We start from the raw sequence: 14,489 nt of genomic DNA on the forward strand, positions 1-14,489 counted from the left end.
TTGGAAACTTAAAAACACACTGTGTAAGACAACATAGTGCAGGCTAAATAAAACACGTCCATCATTTTACAACCCTAGGCTTAAACCTTACACCTTCTAAAACGAGCTATGGGGACTTTCTGGATGTAGAAAGGTGACATTCTTTCTACATTTGATTCTTGAAGACACACTCTAGAGTCATAAAGGAAGAACCACTATAGTGATTACATAAGAAAATTCAGAGGTGAATTCCAAGAAAACTGATGAAAACCTAAAACTTGGCCTGCAAAAAAAGGATTAATCTAAACATATATTATGATACTCCACTAATTTTTCTGCTCATAATGGAGATGTAAGAGGGAAGAATGTGAGCAAAATTAAGTGATCCATCATGAGAACTCATAAAAAGGACTCAAAATGAAGAGGTTCTCCGAAAGGAAAAAAAAGGAAGGAAAAACTATATATATATTATATATATATATATAAAATATATAATATATATTTAGCATACTAATTCAAAAATAATTAGGCAAATCAAACACCTCAAAAACTCTAATTCCAGGGCTTCCCTGGTGGCGCAGTGGTTGAGAGTCCGCCTGCCGATGCAGGGGACACGGGTTCGTGCCCCGGTCCGGGAAGATCCCACATGCCGCGGAGTGGCTGGGCCCGTGAGCCATGGCCGCTGAGCCTGCGCATCCAGAGCCTGTGCTCCGCAACGGGAGAGGCCACAACAGTGAGAGGCCAGCGAGCCAAAAAAAAAAAAAAAAAACCTCTAATTCCTTTTAACTTTATTGCTTTTTAATTTCGTTTTCCAAACACTGCTTTTAACTCACTGGTTTTAAGCCCTACAAAAATTTCTATTCTATTTTTTCATTAAAAATAAAGTTATGAATCATCATTTCTTTGCATTTAGGTGGCCCTATTTCTTAGTTCAAAGATAGGCTGGGGCTTCCCTGGTGGCGCAGTGGTTGAGAGTCTGCCTGCCGATGCGGGCGACGCGGGTTCGTGCCCCGGTCCGGGAAGATCCCACATGCCGCGGAGCGGCTGGGCCCGTGAGCCATGGCCGCTGGGCCTGCGCGTCCGGAACCTGTGCTCCGCGATGGGAGGGGCCGCGGCAGTGAGAGGCCCGCGTACCGCAAAAAAAAAAAAAAAAAAGATAGGCTGGTTTTGCATCTGGCTGTAAAACACAGCTATATCACTTCAAAACCTTTGTGAAATAAAACGGGTTAAAAAATACATTTAAGATTTGGCTATCACTTATGATGTCAATCTTATGTTATATAATCATCCCATTCAACCAAATTTTTCATGATTTGGTGAAATTACAGTAAAAACAAAGATGGAGGTGTAATCGCCAAAACTGGTTATATACTGACCATACGCCAGTATGATTTTAGGAATGTCACTTTTAAAGTGGAAGAAATTTGTCTAACCCAGCTGTTTACAACTGGTTTAGTTACCTACTGCTACACCAAACTTAGCTGCTTGAAACAGGAAACGTTTATAATCTTACAGCTTCTGTAGGTCAGGAATCTGGGAGCGGCTCAGCTGGATGGTTCAGGCTGTGACCTCTCACTACGCTGCAATCAAGCCATCAGCCAGGGCTGCAGTTACCTGAGGCTTGACCGGGATACACTGGGTCTACAGGATCTTCTTCCCAGCGTGCCCACGGGAGTTGGAAGAAGGCATCAGTTCCTCCCCATTTCTGGGCTCTTCCATAGGTAGCTCATGATGAGGCTTCCCCCAGAGTGAGTGATCCAGAGGAGAGAACCCAAGACAAAAGCCATAGTCTTTTATAATCTAACCTCAGAAGTGACATGCCATCACTTCTGCTATATTTCATTGGTGCAATGTGGGCGGAGACTGCACAGGGATGTGACTAGGAAGAGGAAGGCGTGGAAGCCAGCTACCAGAAAACCTTTATTCTACACCAACACATCTGAGAGAGGCAATATCCTTCTATAGGTAACGATGGCTCACTGGAGCTATAATTCTGAGCTGAGAAACTGATATCTCCAATCACATGTCGGAGTGAGAAAAGGTGGCGGGAATTTGCATATTATTATGAAAAAATCTAATGTATGATTTTTATTTATCCCCCGCTCCCACAAGTGTCATTTTTCCTACCCATTATCTCCACGCCACCTCTTTCCACCCCATCTCCAGAGCCATCGGTCTAACCCTTACATATGGATTGAGTGTCTGAGAGATGTTAACACACATACATACATATGCTTTGAAGGTTAAATAATTCTAGCTTCTTTAAAAAGTCAAGTGACTCAAATAAGCCATTGATCTGGAGTTAACGGGGCCTTAGTAAGAAATTACAATCAGCTGGATGGATGGCGCACTTATACAAGGCTCAAGTATAAAAAACAGCTTCAAAATACGGAAAGGAAAAGTCAAGAAGTGGAGACGAGAGAAAGAGAAGGTGGGAAGTGGTAGAGTTGGGTACGGCCTTGGAAGAGCAGAGGTAGCATAAGATACAAAGCCATTTTTAAAACCCTGATTTTAGCAGCTTTTAGTTTTATACTTTACTCAACAGCTGAGACTAAGCTGAATTGGAAAAGGCAAAGTTACAGAGAGGGTCTGGAGTGCTCTTGTATGAAGAAAATAATAAATTACTTGGAATCAGCTTTTTACAAAATACGCTTTTTGTATCTAGACATGTTTCCATTAATTTTTACTTGCTTTATATAATATTGCAACAATCGTAGTTTCATTCCACCTACAATCTGCATTCTGCTGGGGGGGAAAAAAAATCCTTAGATGGCAAATGCAGATTTTATTATTCAAACTTTCGAACTTCACTGGCATTTGTTCTTTGTTCCAGCCCAGTTTTAGGCAAGTCCCTGCCTTGGAGGAGCTCAGGCTGACGGAGGAGGCTAAACAGTAAAGGGTTAGCAGTGCCCCAGTGGAATTCTCTGCAAGAACACACAAAGGACAGAGGAAACAGAAACGAAGCACTGGATGGTTAGAAAGTTTACAGGGTGTTTTTATACAAGTGGTCCCCGGTCAGCAGTTCTCGGGGTGACTGCCTCTGGGTGGTTAATGAAGCTACCTGTGGGCCTCCACTGTCCACTTATATTCCTGAGGATGAGCCAGCCCAACACTGTTAATAACTGCATGATATCCCACTGAGTAAATATTCCATAATTTACTTAACCTCTCCCCCCCACCCCAGCTACTCAGGACACTTAATTGTTTTGTTTGCTTTGGGGCTTTGCCATTCTTAAGTTCAGTACAGTGAACTTCTTTGTGCATTAAGATTACGTTTATTTATTAGTTATCCATTGCTACATACAAAATGACCCAAACTCAGCAGCTTAAAGCATCATTCCTTATCTCATATTTTCTGTAGGTCAGGAATCCATGAGCAGCCTAGCTGGGGGATTCAGGCTTGGAGTTTCTCATGAAGTTGCTGTCACACTGTCTGCTGGGGCTGCAGTCATCTGAAGGCACAACTGGGGTAGGATCTGCTTCCAAGCTCACTCGTGTAGCTGTAGGAAGCTCCGGTTTCTTGCTGGTTGTCAAAGACCTTAGCTCCTCATGACATGGGCCTTTCCACAGGCTGCCTGAGTGTGTCCTCATGTCACAGCACCTGGCTTCCCTCAGAGTGAGTGATGAGAGAACCCCACAACAGAAGGCTCGATCCTGCAGAGCTGGTCACCTACTCTCAGAAGTGACAGACCATCACTTCTGCAGCATTCTGGTGGTAACACAGACCAATCCTGGTACGATGTGGGAGGGGACTGTACAAGGGTGAGAATGCCAGGACGTGGGATCTCTGAGGGGCATTTGGGAGGCTGGCTACCACGGGTCCTACACTGATACAAATATACTCTACAGGTTAGACAAACATACACACATTCACACATATGTGTGTGCACGAATGTGTTTAGTTAAGTTAGAGGCACAGAGGTGAAGGTCCTGAGGGGAAGAATGTTGACATTTTTTGAGGTTCTTGATATTTTTAGATTAAACCACATGAAACTGCTATTTTTGTTAAGTCAAAACCAATCAAATATAGGTAATTTCATAAGGTCAACCTAATATGACTGCAATATTGTTTTCCAAAGGGGGTTATCAGTATGTGGCCCCATCAGCAATGTGCGAGCCTGGTAGTTTGGCCACTTATAAAGTACATTTCAGCCCTTACATCAGTAAGTGATTGCTCCAAGTGGACTCATCATTTACTTCTCCCCAAATGGTAAGTTTAGTTCCATGTTCCTTAACTTACTACACATGTACTGCTCAGTTACACTGATTAATAAGCATGAATATTAAGTGTGACTTTTTGAGACCACAGCATCACCACTACATTGCCTTTTTGTTTGTTTGTTTGTTTTTGTTTTTTGGGGGTTTTTCTGCAGTACACGGGCCTCTCACTGTTGTGGCCTCCCCCGTTGCGGAGTACAGGCTCCGGACGCGCAGGCTCAATGGCCATGGCCCACGGGCCCACCCGCTCCGCGGCACGCAGGATCCTCCCGGACCGGGGCACGAACCTGCGTCTCCTGCATCGGCAGGCGGACTCTCAACCACTGCGCCACCAGGGAAGCCCTACATTGCCTTTTAACAACAACAACCCCCACCCCTACACACACAAAACACAGAGTACAGGCACAGGAACTCTAAGTCAGTGCTGTGAGATGGGAATGTGAGCCACGTATATAATTTAAAATTTTCTAGGGAATTCCCTGGTGGCGCAGTGGTTAAGAATCCACCTGCCAATGCAGGGGACACGGGTTCGAGCCCTGGTCTGGGAAGATCCCACATGCTGCGGAGCAACTAAGCCCGTGCGCCACAACTACTGAGCCTACACTCTAGCCCGCAAGCCGTTAACTACTGAAGCCCGTGGCCCTGGAGCCTACGTGCCACAACTGCTGAGCCTGCGTACTGCAACTACTGACACATGACATAGAAAAGAATCAGGCCAGCGTGCTCTGTCTGGATTTCTTCCTTACGTTATCTATTTGGTAAACGGGTTGTAATCTACTCGATGTTTCTGTAGTATCAGAATGAGCCAATTCCTGCAAGCACTGCTCATCTGTGGCTGCAGCAATCTCCTCTCCTGACTGCTACTGAGCTGGAAGGGAAATTTCTCATTTGATTTAGGATATAAATGATATCCCTGAGAGAAAGAATAGTCACACATGTGGAAACCAGTCATCAGGGATTAAAAAGAGGTATCTGGCAAGACTGTCAGATACTACAAGGAGCTTAAAATGAAGAACGATGAGCTTTCATACACTTGCCTTTCTCACATTATAAAAAGGAAGACTCTCTGAAGGGTTCTGAGTAATTGCCAAGCAGTTCTGCCATAAATGGCTGTCTGACCAGAATAAATCGTTTAACCTCTCTATTTCAGTTTCCTCACCTATGATATGTTAATATTATATATATATATAATATAATGTGTTAATAATTAAAATGTTTTAGAACACCTAATCAAACGTATTCCTCTTTGCCAGGACTGAGAACAGCCAAAGTTTATTCTGAGACAGCAAAGGTTTACAGGAGGCAAAGTTTACAAGAGACAGAATTTTTAGCTAAAGCTCCTAAACAAACGCTGAAAACTTAGTTTTCAGCCCAAATGTGGAAGATCTTTCCTACAAAACACTTACGCGGCCCCTCCTTCCTCAGGCTGCGGCCAGGCCACTGCTCTCACCTCTGTCCCAAGTACTCTGATGACTGCCACATGCTGCGCTCAAGTTCGCTGGCGGCGCTCCTCCACGAAGCTGCTGTGCCACCGGCGGGCGCAAGGCCAGAGCCAGGCTGCCAGGAGGAGCGAGGAAGGAGGGCCCTGAGTGCGAGGAAGCCCCCGCCTGGGCCCTACCAGTGGGAGCACCGCGGCCGCAGAGGCCACCGCTCCTCCTGCCTCGCCCCCTGTAGCTCCAAAAGTAAGACCAGTCCTTGGAGAGAGTGAGAGATTTGACACCGATTAGGTAAAAATGTAACCAGAATAATTCTGCTGAGTGGGAGAATGTAGCAAGACGGAGGAGGAGGGACAACCAGTCTGAGAAGAATTCTACCTCGACCTTTCTTAAGGAGCCCAGAGTAGAAAGAAGTAGCTTATTTATCTTCCGAGTAAGAGGTACATATTATCAATTGTATTCCGTACCTGCTGAGTCAAGCGTGGACATTTAATGAGACCATTTGCCCCGAGTTAAAACCACCACCACCACCATTTCTGGTGGATAGCCCCCAGTTTCCCTTGGTTATCTGTAAAATGCTTTAAAATCTATACATAGAAGTAACTCTTAGAAATTGCATTTTTTCAAATAAGGAAAAGTCAGATGATGCCCATAGATTTCCCTCTTCTACTAATTGTATGCTTACTTTATGTCTGTTTCCTATACACAAACGTTTTTCCTTAAAGGTTCCTTTCTTATTGCGCTTAAAGGTACATATTTTTTGCACCTCCTTTAAGGTTTATATTTCTTAAACTATCTAATCAAACAACTTACCACGAATACCCAGAAGAAAACACTGAATGAATCCCTTTAATCTCAATATATTGCACTTTTAAGAGACCACCAAGAAAGAAATCAGGTTATTTGGAGGTAAATCTTCTATTTTCACTGATATTCAGGATGTGAATGATGACTTACTGCTTACTAGATAACAATTCCCTTTCCTTCTGAGAAATCTATGCGGTAATCTCTTCTGGGAGCTTCTGGGTCCCAAGCCCCTAACTACTGTGAAATATTGAAATTACACTGGGAATTCCATGTGGGAGCCAGATTATAGCCAAAAATTGGAATAGAATCCCAAAGACAGAGCCTATTTATGAACTATAATCATTTAGCCTCAGGTTCAACAAAAGGGAGGTATGGAAAGGTTACCTATGGGCACCTGCCTCAGAGCATATCTGCATGGTTGGCCTCAAAGCTCTTTTGCACCACTCTTTAAAATACCCATGTTACAATCTGTTTGCCGTAAAGTCCTCTGACAATAAAAAAAAAAAACTAAAAAAAAAAACTAAATATACTCATGTAGTTTCCCCATGATAACCAGCTTCTAATTAGTTTTCTCAATCAACAAGTGTTAAACAATAGTCTTAAGGTGAAGCTACTTGGAAAACCAAAATCCAGATATTAAAGAAATAATTTTCATATACCAATTCTGAATCATTCTAAGCAAAACAATAGTTTTCTTTCTCAATTTACTTTTATATCATTTTATTATTTTGTCTCCAATAGTGTCACCATTTAAAAACCAAATTAAAGGACTTCCCTGGTGGCACGGTGCTTAAGAATCCGCCTGCCAATGCAGCAGACACAGGTTCGAGCCCTGGTCCGGGAAGATCCCACATGCCACAGAGCAGCTACGCCCGTGTGCCACAACCACTGAGTCTGTGCTCTACAGCCCGCGGGCCGCAACTGCTGAGCCCGCGTGCCACAACTACTAAAGCCCACGCATCTAGAGCCTGCGCTCCACAACAAGAGAAGCCACCACGATAAGAAGCCAGCACACCGCAATGAAGAGTAGTGCCCTCGCACCGCAGCCAAGAGTAGCCCCCGCTCACCACAACTAGAGAAAGCCCGTGAGCAGCAATGAAGAACAAACACAGCCAAAAATAAATAAAATAAATAAATTTTAAAAAAAAACAAATTAAACATAACCATGGGACAGCCACTTCCTGTTTCTGTTTTGAGTTTCTTCTTCAAAACTCTTTCAAGGAGTGCTTAATGAAACTGTATGGTACAGGGGTTGACATCTGGCTTTGGAGTCAAGACAGATTTAGACTCAAATTTTAGTTCCACCGTTAACATGACTTCAGGTATCCTAAGTTCCACTTTCTTCCTCTTTTTAACAGGGAGAGTAATACCTGCCCTAAGTGTATCTGTAGCCAAAATGAGATAATATCCTAAAGCATACTGCACAGAGCCAGGCACACGGTAATTACTTGATAAACGGTAGCTATTATTTTATACATGCACACACACTGAAAAATCTGGAAAACAAATTAAAAACATCCTTAATTCTATCACCCTAGTAGCACAAACATGTACGTCCTTGTAATTTACGTCCACATAAAAATTTATTTTTATATTATTATAATTGTAATGTGCAATTTTGTCTTTTTTTTCACATTATAATCACTTTTCCATGTTATCATGTAGGATTCATAATTACCTTTTATTTGTTGAGTGAGATTCCATTAAGTAAATTACTATAATTTAACCACTAAATTCCTGCCAAATATTTGAGGGGTTTTGATATTAGAAATAATACTACAATAACATTTGCATGAATGCAGCTTCTTCATTCTGTGGGATTCTTCCCTTAGGAAGAATTCCCAAATCAGGCTTTCTAGAGTAGCCATGAACTCTTTCGTGGCTTAGATTAGTTTTGCCAAATGCCTTTGCACAAGTTTCTACGATTTGTAGTGCCTCCAGCAGTGGGCAGAAACATCATCATGCCCTCTCAGACCTTCAGTATTAATACAGTATTCATACTTCGCATTTATTGATTACTTACCATGTACCAAGCATTGGTCTATCTCATCGTCCTCACAACGAATCTCTGAAGTAGTACTTCCTCTCTTGCAGATGAAGAAGTTAAGTTTCAGAAAGTTTAAAAGCCATGTCCAAGGTTACACAGCAACTAAGTAGTAGAACTTGGACTCAAACTCAGACCCTGTCCTAAGGCCACAATGCTCTTAACCCCTTGGTTATATTTCTGCTTTACTCTTTTTTCCCCCCAAATAATAACAGGTAGGAAAAGATACTTTCACTGATGTTTTAATATGCAGTTCTTTGATCACCAGAAAAGTTTACACTTTTACATATGTTTGTCTTAAAACTGTTATTTTCTTGTTGTGTTATTTGTTCATACTATTTAGCAACTTCTGTAAAGTGGTGGGAGCAATTTTGTTCCCTATGTATTTTTTACTGAGCAGGTGTGTCAGCACAACCTTCACACAAGAGGCCCAGGCCCCTTCTTTTTCTTTTTTATTTTTTTTTGCGGTACGCGGGCCTCTCACTGTTGTGGCCTCTCCCGTTGCGGAGCACAGGCTCCGGACGCGCAGGCTCAGCGGCCATGGCTCACGGGCCCAGCTGCTCCGCGGCATGTGGGATCCTCCCGGACCGGGGCACGAACCCGCGTCCCCTGCATCGGCAGGCGGACTCTCAACCACTGCGCCACCAGGGAAGCCCCTGGCCCCTTCTTGATGGCTTCATTGAGCTCAGTTTAGAAGAAAAGGTGCTCCTTCCTGACGATTATGGGCTGAATACAAATATGCTCTAGCAAGTTACCATGCCCATATCTTTTCAACAATATTCACTCATACAACATGGCTCCTGGCTGGCTTGGAACACCCTACCATAAGCGAGAGTGAAGACCCAATGTCCCCTGAGGGGTGACAAACTCAAACAATTCTGTAACGGAACCGATTTACCAAGGTCCTTGAATCTAATCAATATCTCATTCTCCCCACATCCCCCTGATTCCCTTTCTGTCTTCAAATTTTTCTTTTGCTAACTAACATAAAGACTGAAATGTATAGGTTTTTTGGTGAATTTGTGATCCAAACAACTTGGCCATCATTCGAAACTTATCTCCCATAATATATAGAAATATCATTAAGACGTCATATCTGGGACTTCCCTGGTGGCACAGTGGTTGGGAATCTGCCTGCCAATGCAGGGGACACAGGTTCGAGCCCTGGTCCAGGAAGATCCCACATGGCGCGGAGCAACTAAGCCTGTGCGCCACAACTACTGAGCCTGCGCTCTAGAGCCCTAGAGCCCACGAGCCACAACTACTGAGCCTGTGCTCTAGAGCCCATGCTCTGCAACAAGAGAAGCCACCGCGATGAGAAGCCCGAGCACCACAATGAAGAGTAGCTCCCTCTCGCCACAACTAGAGAAAGCCCACGCACCACACCAAAGACCCAATGCAGCCAAAAATTAAAAATTAAAAAAAAAAGACCTCTCATATCTATGGTTTACTAAGCAAAACCAGATTTACCTAATTAATCTAAACTTTAACAATCCTATTTTATAATAAGGCCCATTACCTGCATTATGTCTTGCAATATAGCCAAGTGCCCAGGCTGCAGCCTCTTTGACTCCAGGGTCAAAATCTTCCAAGCATATCACCAGTGTATCCAGTGCTCCACAATCCACTATCGCCTGAGCTAGTTGGGGAGAATGTTTACCAACTGCTCGTAACACAAAGGCAGCTGCTTTCTTGTAAAAACGCTACAAGGATAAATAGACAAAACTCAAAGTGAATTGAGCTAAAAGTTAAAATAGACCAAAACCAACATTAAAATGACATTGATATATTAAAAAAAAAAGCTCAAAAAATAAATAAGTAAAATAAAAAATAAAACTAAGAAAAAAAGCTCAACAGCTATTAAATATAAGAGATGAAAAACATCCTGCAATATCATTTTGATTTTTTGATGTTTCCCCCATTGCTTTTGTTCAGTTAACTGAACTGAAAGGATTTAAGCCTTAAAATACATTTCAAATGTTTTACTCTGAAACATGCATTTGGAAATTGTATAAAATAAAATATAAACATTATATTTCCTACAAATTCATAAAATAATGAGATTTCATGTTTGTGCATTACAGTGAAAGGTATTTGTTTGCCCTATGGGAACTCTTAGATTGTTAGCGCATGCAACTAAACTGTCACCTAACAAATTCGTTTCCTTTACTTGCCCTCAGTCTCTAAGCATGACCTCAACTAACCTTTCTGGTGTCCCACGTTATCCTGAAATAACAACTATGTTCTGAGGCTCCCTTAGCAATCATCAGATAAACATAAAGGCAAAATATTCATGATACATTTTAAAACTCCTCCTGGCAAATAAACCAGCCCGACAGTGCGTTGTTATTTATCCCTTCTTAGAAATGTTTTTTTACAAAGATATTAATGACTTACCATTATGTGAATTTCAAGTAATACTTCATACTTATAATATGTTCTACGTGTAAATTTTATCAGATTAAGAAATAAAACTGAAACACAAGACTAACCTGTTTTTCTTCATATTGCTAAAAAAAAAAATTAGATGTAGAGGAAGTATTTGGCTATAACACTCCCTGTTTTATGGTTAGCATAATGACACAGTAACAGTCTCCTAACTCTATCTTTCATTAATAGAGCCCAATTAATGCCCTATTTTAGATTCTAAGTTTCTATTTCTTTACAGTGACTACAAAAAAAAGCGACTAGATGACTATAGCATCTGTTTTGAAAGCATTCTATTTATGCAGGCTAAAATATTAAGATTCAATAAAAAATTATGTGAGAGAAAATACATCAAGTATACTTTAAAATATTATATCTCCAAAATCAGTATATATTGACAAGATAAGAAATATGCTATGTTAGTAATGATGTTTTGACTTGATATATTTCTTTAGTTTCTTAAATGTCAACATATACAGGCATTAAGATATTTGTTATAAAGTCTAATTTTACATGTCAGTAACCAAAAATCTCCTACTTTATGATAAAAATTAGAATAGTTTTAGAGTAGCTTCCCATAGATTATTTTCTCATAATTGTGGAAAAATAACGGTGACACATTTCTTGTCATTACCTTAAGCTAATTTGACTTTTTATATTGCAGAATTTTCAAATTCACACTTTACTGGGCATCAATAGTCAATACTAACTACAGTGCCTAGAATATCACTCTCTGATCTCATTCCAAATCCCTAACTCTCTTCTCTCCCAGAATTCTTCACCAAAAGAATTACCCTTTAAAAAAAAAAAGAAAAAAAAAAAGGAAGGAAAAGCAAAACCAGAGGACTTTGTACCTCATAAAGAAGATATTAAATCTCCTGTGAGAAATGGGCTAAAGGCCTGGTAGGGGAAGGAGAGAGAAGCCTGTGAATGATGCTCCACATTCTCACTTTCTCCTCACCTCTGCCCTAGTACTTTTTGTCTCTTTACAGCTAATGGGTACTCATTCACACTTAGAAAACTTCTGTTGAGAACCTTCTATGTGAGACACCAAACACAGGCCCTGCCCTCAGAGAAGGAGGTGAGTCCAAGCATTTGATGATAGAAGGAATGCCTACAAGAAAAATAAAATTTCTGTAACTCCTCCTAGGGATAAGACAGTTATTAGCAAATTACTCTCCAATCTAAAAAAATAAGGCACATTTTTAAACAATTAGGATTTTTTTTTTGGTAAATACACATAACATAAAATTTACTATTTTAATCATGTTAAAGTGTACAATTCAATGGCATTTAGCGCATTCACAATGTTGTGCAACCACACCTATCTAGTTCCAGAATATTTTCATCACTCCGACAAGAAACCTCCCACATGCTAAGCAGCCACTTCTCACTCCCTCCTCCCCCCCCAGCCTCTGGTAACCATTCATCTGCTTCCATCTCGATGGATCTGCATATCCTGGCTATTTCATATAAATGGAATCATACAATATGTAGCTTTGCCTGGCTTCTTTCTGTTAGCACAAAGCTTTCAAGGTTCACCCATGTTGTAGAATATATCATGATTTCATCCCTTGTTATGAACTGATAATATTCCATTGTATGGATACACAACATTTTGTTTATCTAGTCATTCTTTTGGCTATCGTGGATAATGCTGCTATGAACATTTGTGCACAAGTTTTGTTTGAACACCTGTTTTCAATTCCTTCAGAAACATAACTAGGAGGAGAACTGCTGGGTCATATGGTGATTATGTTTAACTTGCTGAGGAAGTGCCAAACCATTTTCCACAGCAGCTGCACGATTTTACAAAACTTCTCCACACCTTCACTAACACTTTTATTATTATTTTCCTTTTTTTCCTTCTCTTCTTTTTTATGGCCATCCTAGTAGGTACAGTGCTATCTCATTATGCTTGGTGTGTTTTTTTTAAGATTTGATTTTATTTATTTTTGGCTGCATTGGGTCTTCATGGCTGCACGCGGGCTTCCTCTAGTTGTGGCGAGCAGGGGCTACTCTTTATTGCGGTGCACAGGCTTCTCATTGCAGTGGCTTCTCTTGTTGCAGAGCACGGTCTCTAGGCACACAGGGTCAGTAGTTGTGGCTCGCGGGCTCTAGAGCGCAGGCTCAGTAGTTGTGGCACACAGGTTTAGTTGCTCCGCGGCATGTGGGATCTTCCCGGACCAGGGCTCAAACCCGTGTTCCCTACACTGGCAGGCAGATTCTTAACAACTGCGCCACCAGGGAAGCCCCGCCCCCATTTTTAAAAATTGTATTGTTTGTCCTTTGGTTACAACAAATAAGAATTTAATCTTAAAGACATGTCAAGAAAGATACATCCCTAGGTTATGATAAACTAGCAGGATGGAACGAACAGTCAAGACCCTATGTAGAGGAAGATCCTTAACTATTGTTAGAAACATAGAGGGAACCAGACAGGATGAAAAAAACAATGGAGGCGCTCTTATATGGCCCTTAAAAGGGCTGACATGCTTTCATACTTGGAAAAAAATGCTTTGGCAAACCTTCCATTACATGTATTCTCCTTCCTTTTGGATGCTTCTCTTCCCCTTGCTTCAAAGCTGTCTCTTACATTGTCCATTAACCAGATTTCACCATTGTATATAACTTATTTGCCCAGGGCTCCATACACCTTTGTAAGACTGATCCTATAACTTGAATAAACCCATGCTGAGAAATACTGCTTTATGCATAATTCCATTAAAAATTATAATATGTTTTCTCCTTATATTAACAGTAATGGAGAAAAGCTTCCTATCAGCCCCAAAGTAAAATACCCTAAAAGTATTATTACATGCAGTTCAAAGAATTGAAGGTTGTATTAACATCCTAATAATTCTATGCCTACAAACTTGCAACTGTACCCAAACTATCAATTTTTTTTTAAATCCAAAACAAACAAAAAAACATATAACTTAGTTTTGAAAAATTCTTACATTCTGTTCTGCCAGTGAATAAACAAGCTGTGGAAGAATGTTGCCCTTCACTACTGCTTCTGCTAGGTCATCATTATAATTAGCCAGTCTCCCCAGAGCCAAAGCAGCAGTCTGTTGAATTGTTGGGACCACATCCAGAAGAAGAGGCCTCAGCAAAGACATTACACCTAAGTTATGAGAAAACAGAAATCAGCAAATTTTAAATTAAAAGGCAAGCATACCATTCAGCATATACGCAGATAGGAAAATTCAGGGGAATATATCAGTAAAACAACAACAACAAAATCATGCACTAAAAACTAATGGGATATCAAGCAGCATCTAACTGGCTAAGGCACAGAATAATACAACCTGTAATTATCAAAGTAGCAGCTTAGCATGGAAATAAGAAAGGCTTTGGAGAACCAGAGTTTAAATCCCTGATTTGGCAAACACTAGCTGCGTGACGTCACGAACGCAGAGAGAGGTTGTAAAGCACAGAGTAGAATGCCTACCTAGCACATGGCAGGGAGGCAGGTGCTGGGGAGCTGGGTCCCTCCCACACAGCCTTTGCACATCCTATCTTTCAGGGCTCAGTTCAGTCCTTTCCTCTCAATCAAGTCTTCCGATGTTTTTTTC

General features: G+C 41.2%; 1 protein-coding gene across 3 annotated transcripts in view; it reads right to left on the bottom strand.

Annotated features, from left to right (window-relative positions):
* SPAG6 (sperm associated antigen 6) overlaps window positions 1–14,489 on the bottom strand; it is a 74,057-nt gene that overhangs the window by 41,470 nt on the left and 18,098 nt on the right. For all 3 annotated transcript variants that reach the window (XM_030837222.2, XM_060293680.1, XM_060293681.1), the window contains exons 3-4: window positions 13,872–14,038; window positions 10,004–10,187 (exon numbers count right to left, since the gene is read on the bottom strand). In XM_030837222.2, coding sequence (XP_030693082.1) covers window positions 10,004–10,187; window positions 13,872–14,038 — 351 coding nt within the window. The remainder of the gene's footprint in view (window positions 1–10,003; window positions 10,188–13,871; window positions 14,039–14,489) is intronic.

Source organism: Globicephala melas, chromosome 2 (genome assembly GCF_963455315.2).
Source record: "Globicephala melas chromosome 2, mGloMel1.2, whole genome shotgun sequence".
NCBI lineage: Eukaryota > Metazoa > Chordata > Mammalia > Artiodactyla > Delphinidae > Globicephala > Globicephala melas.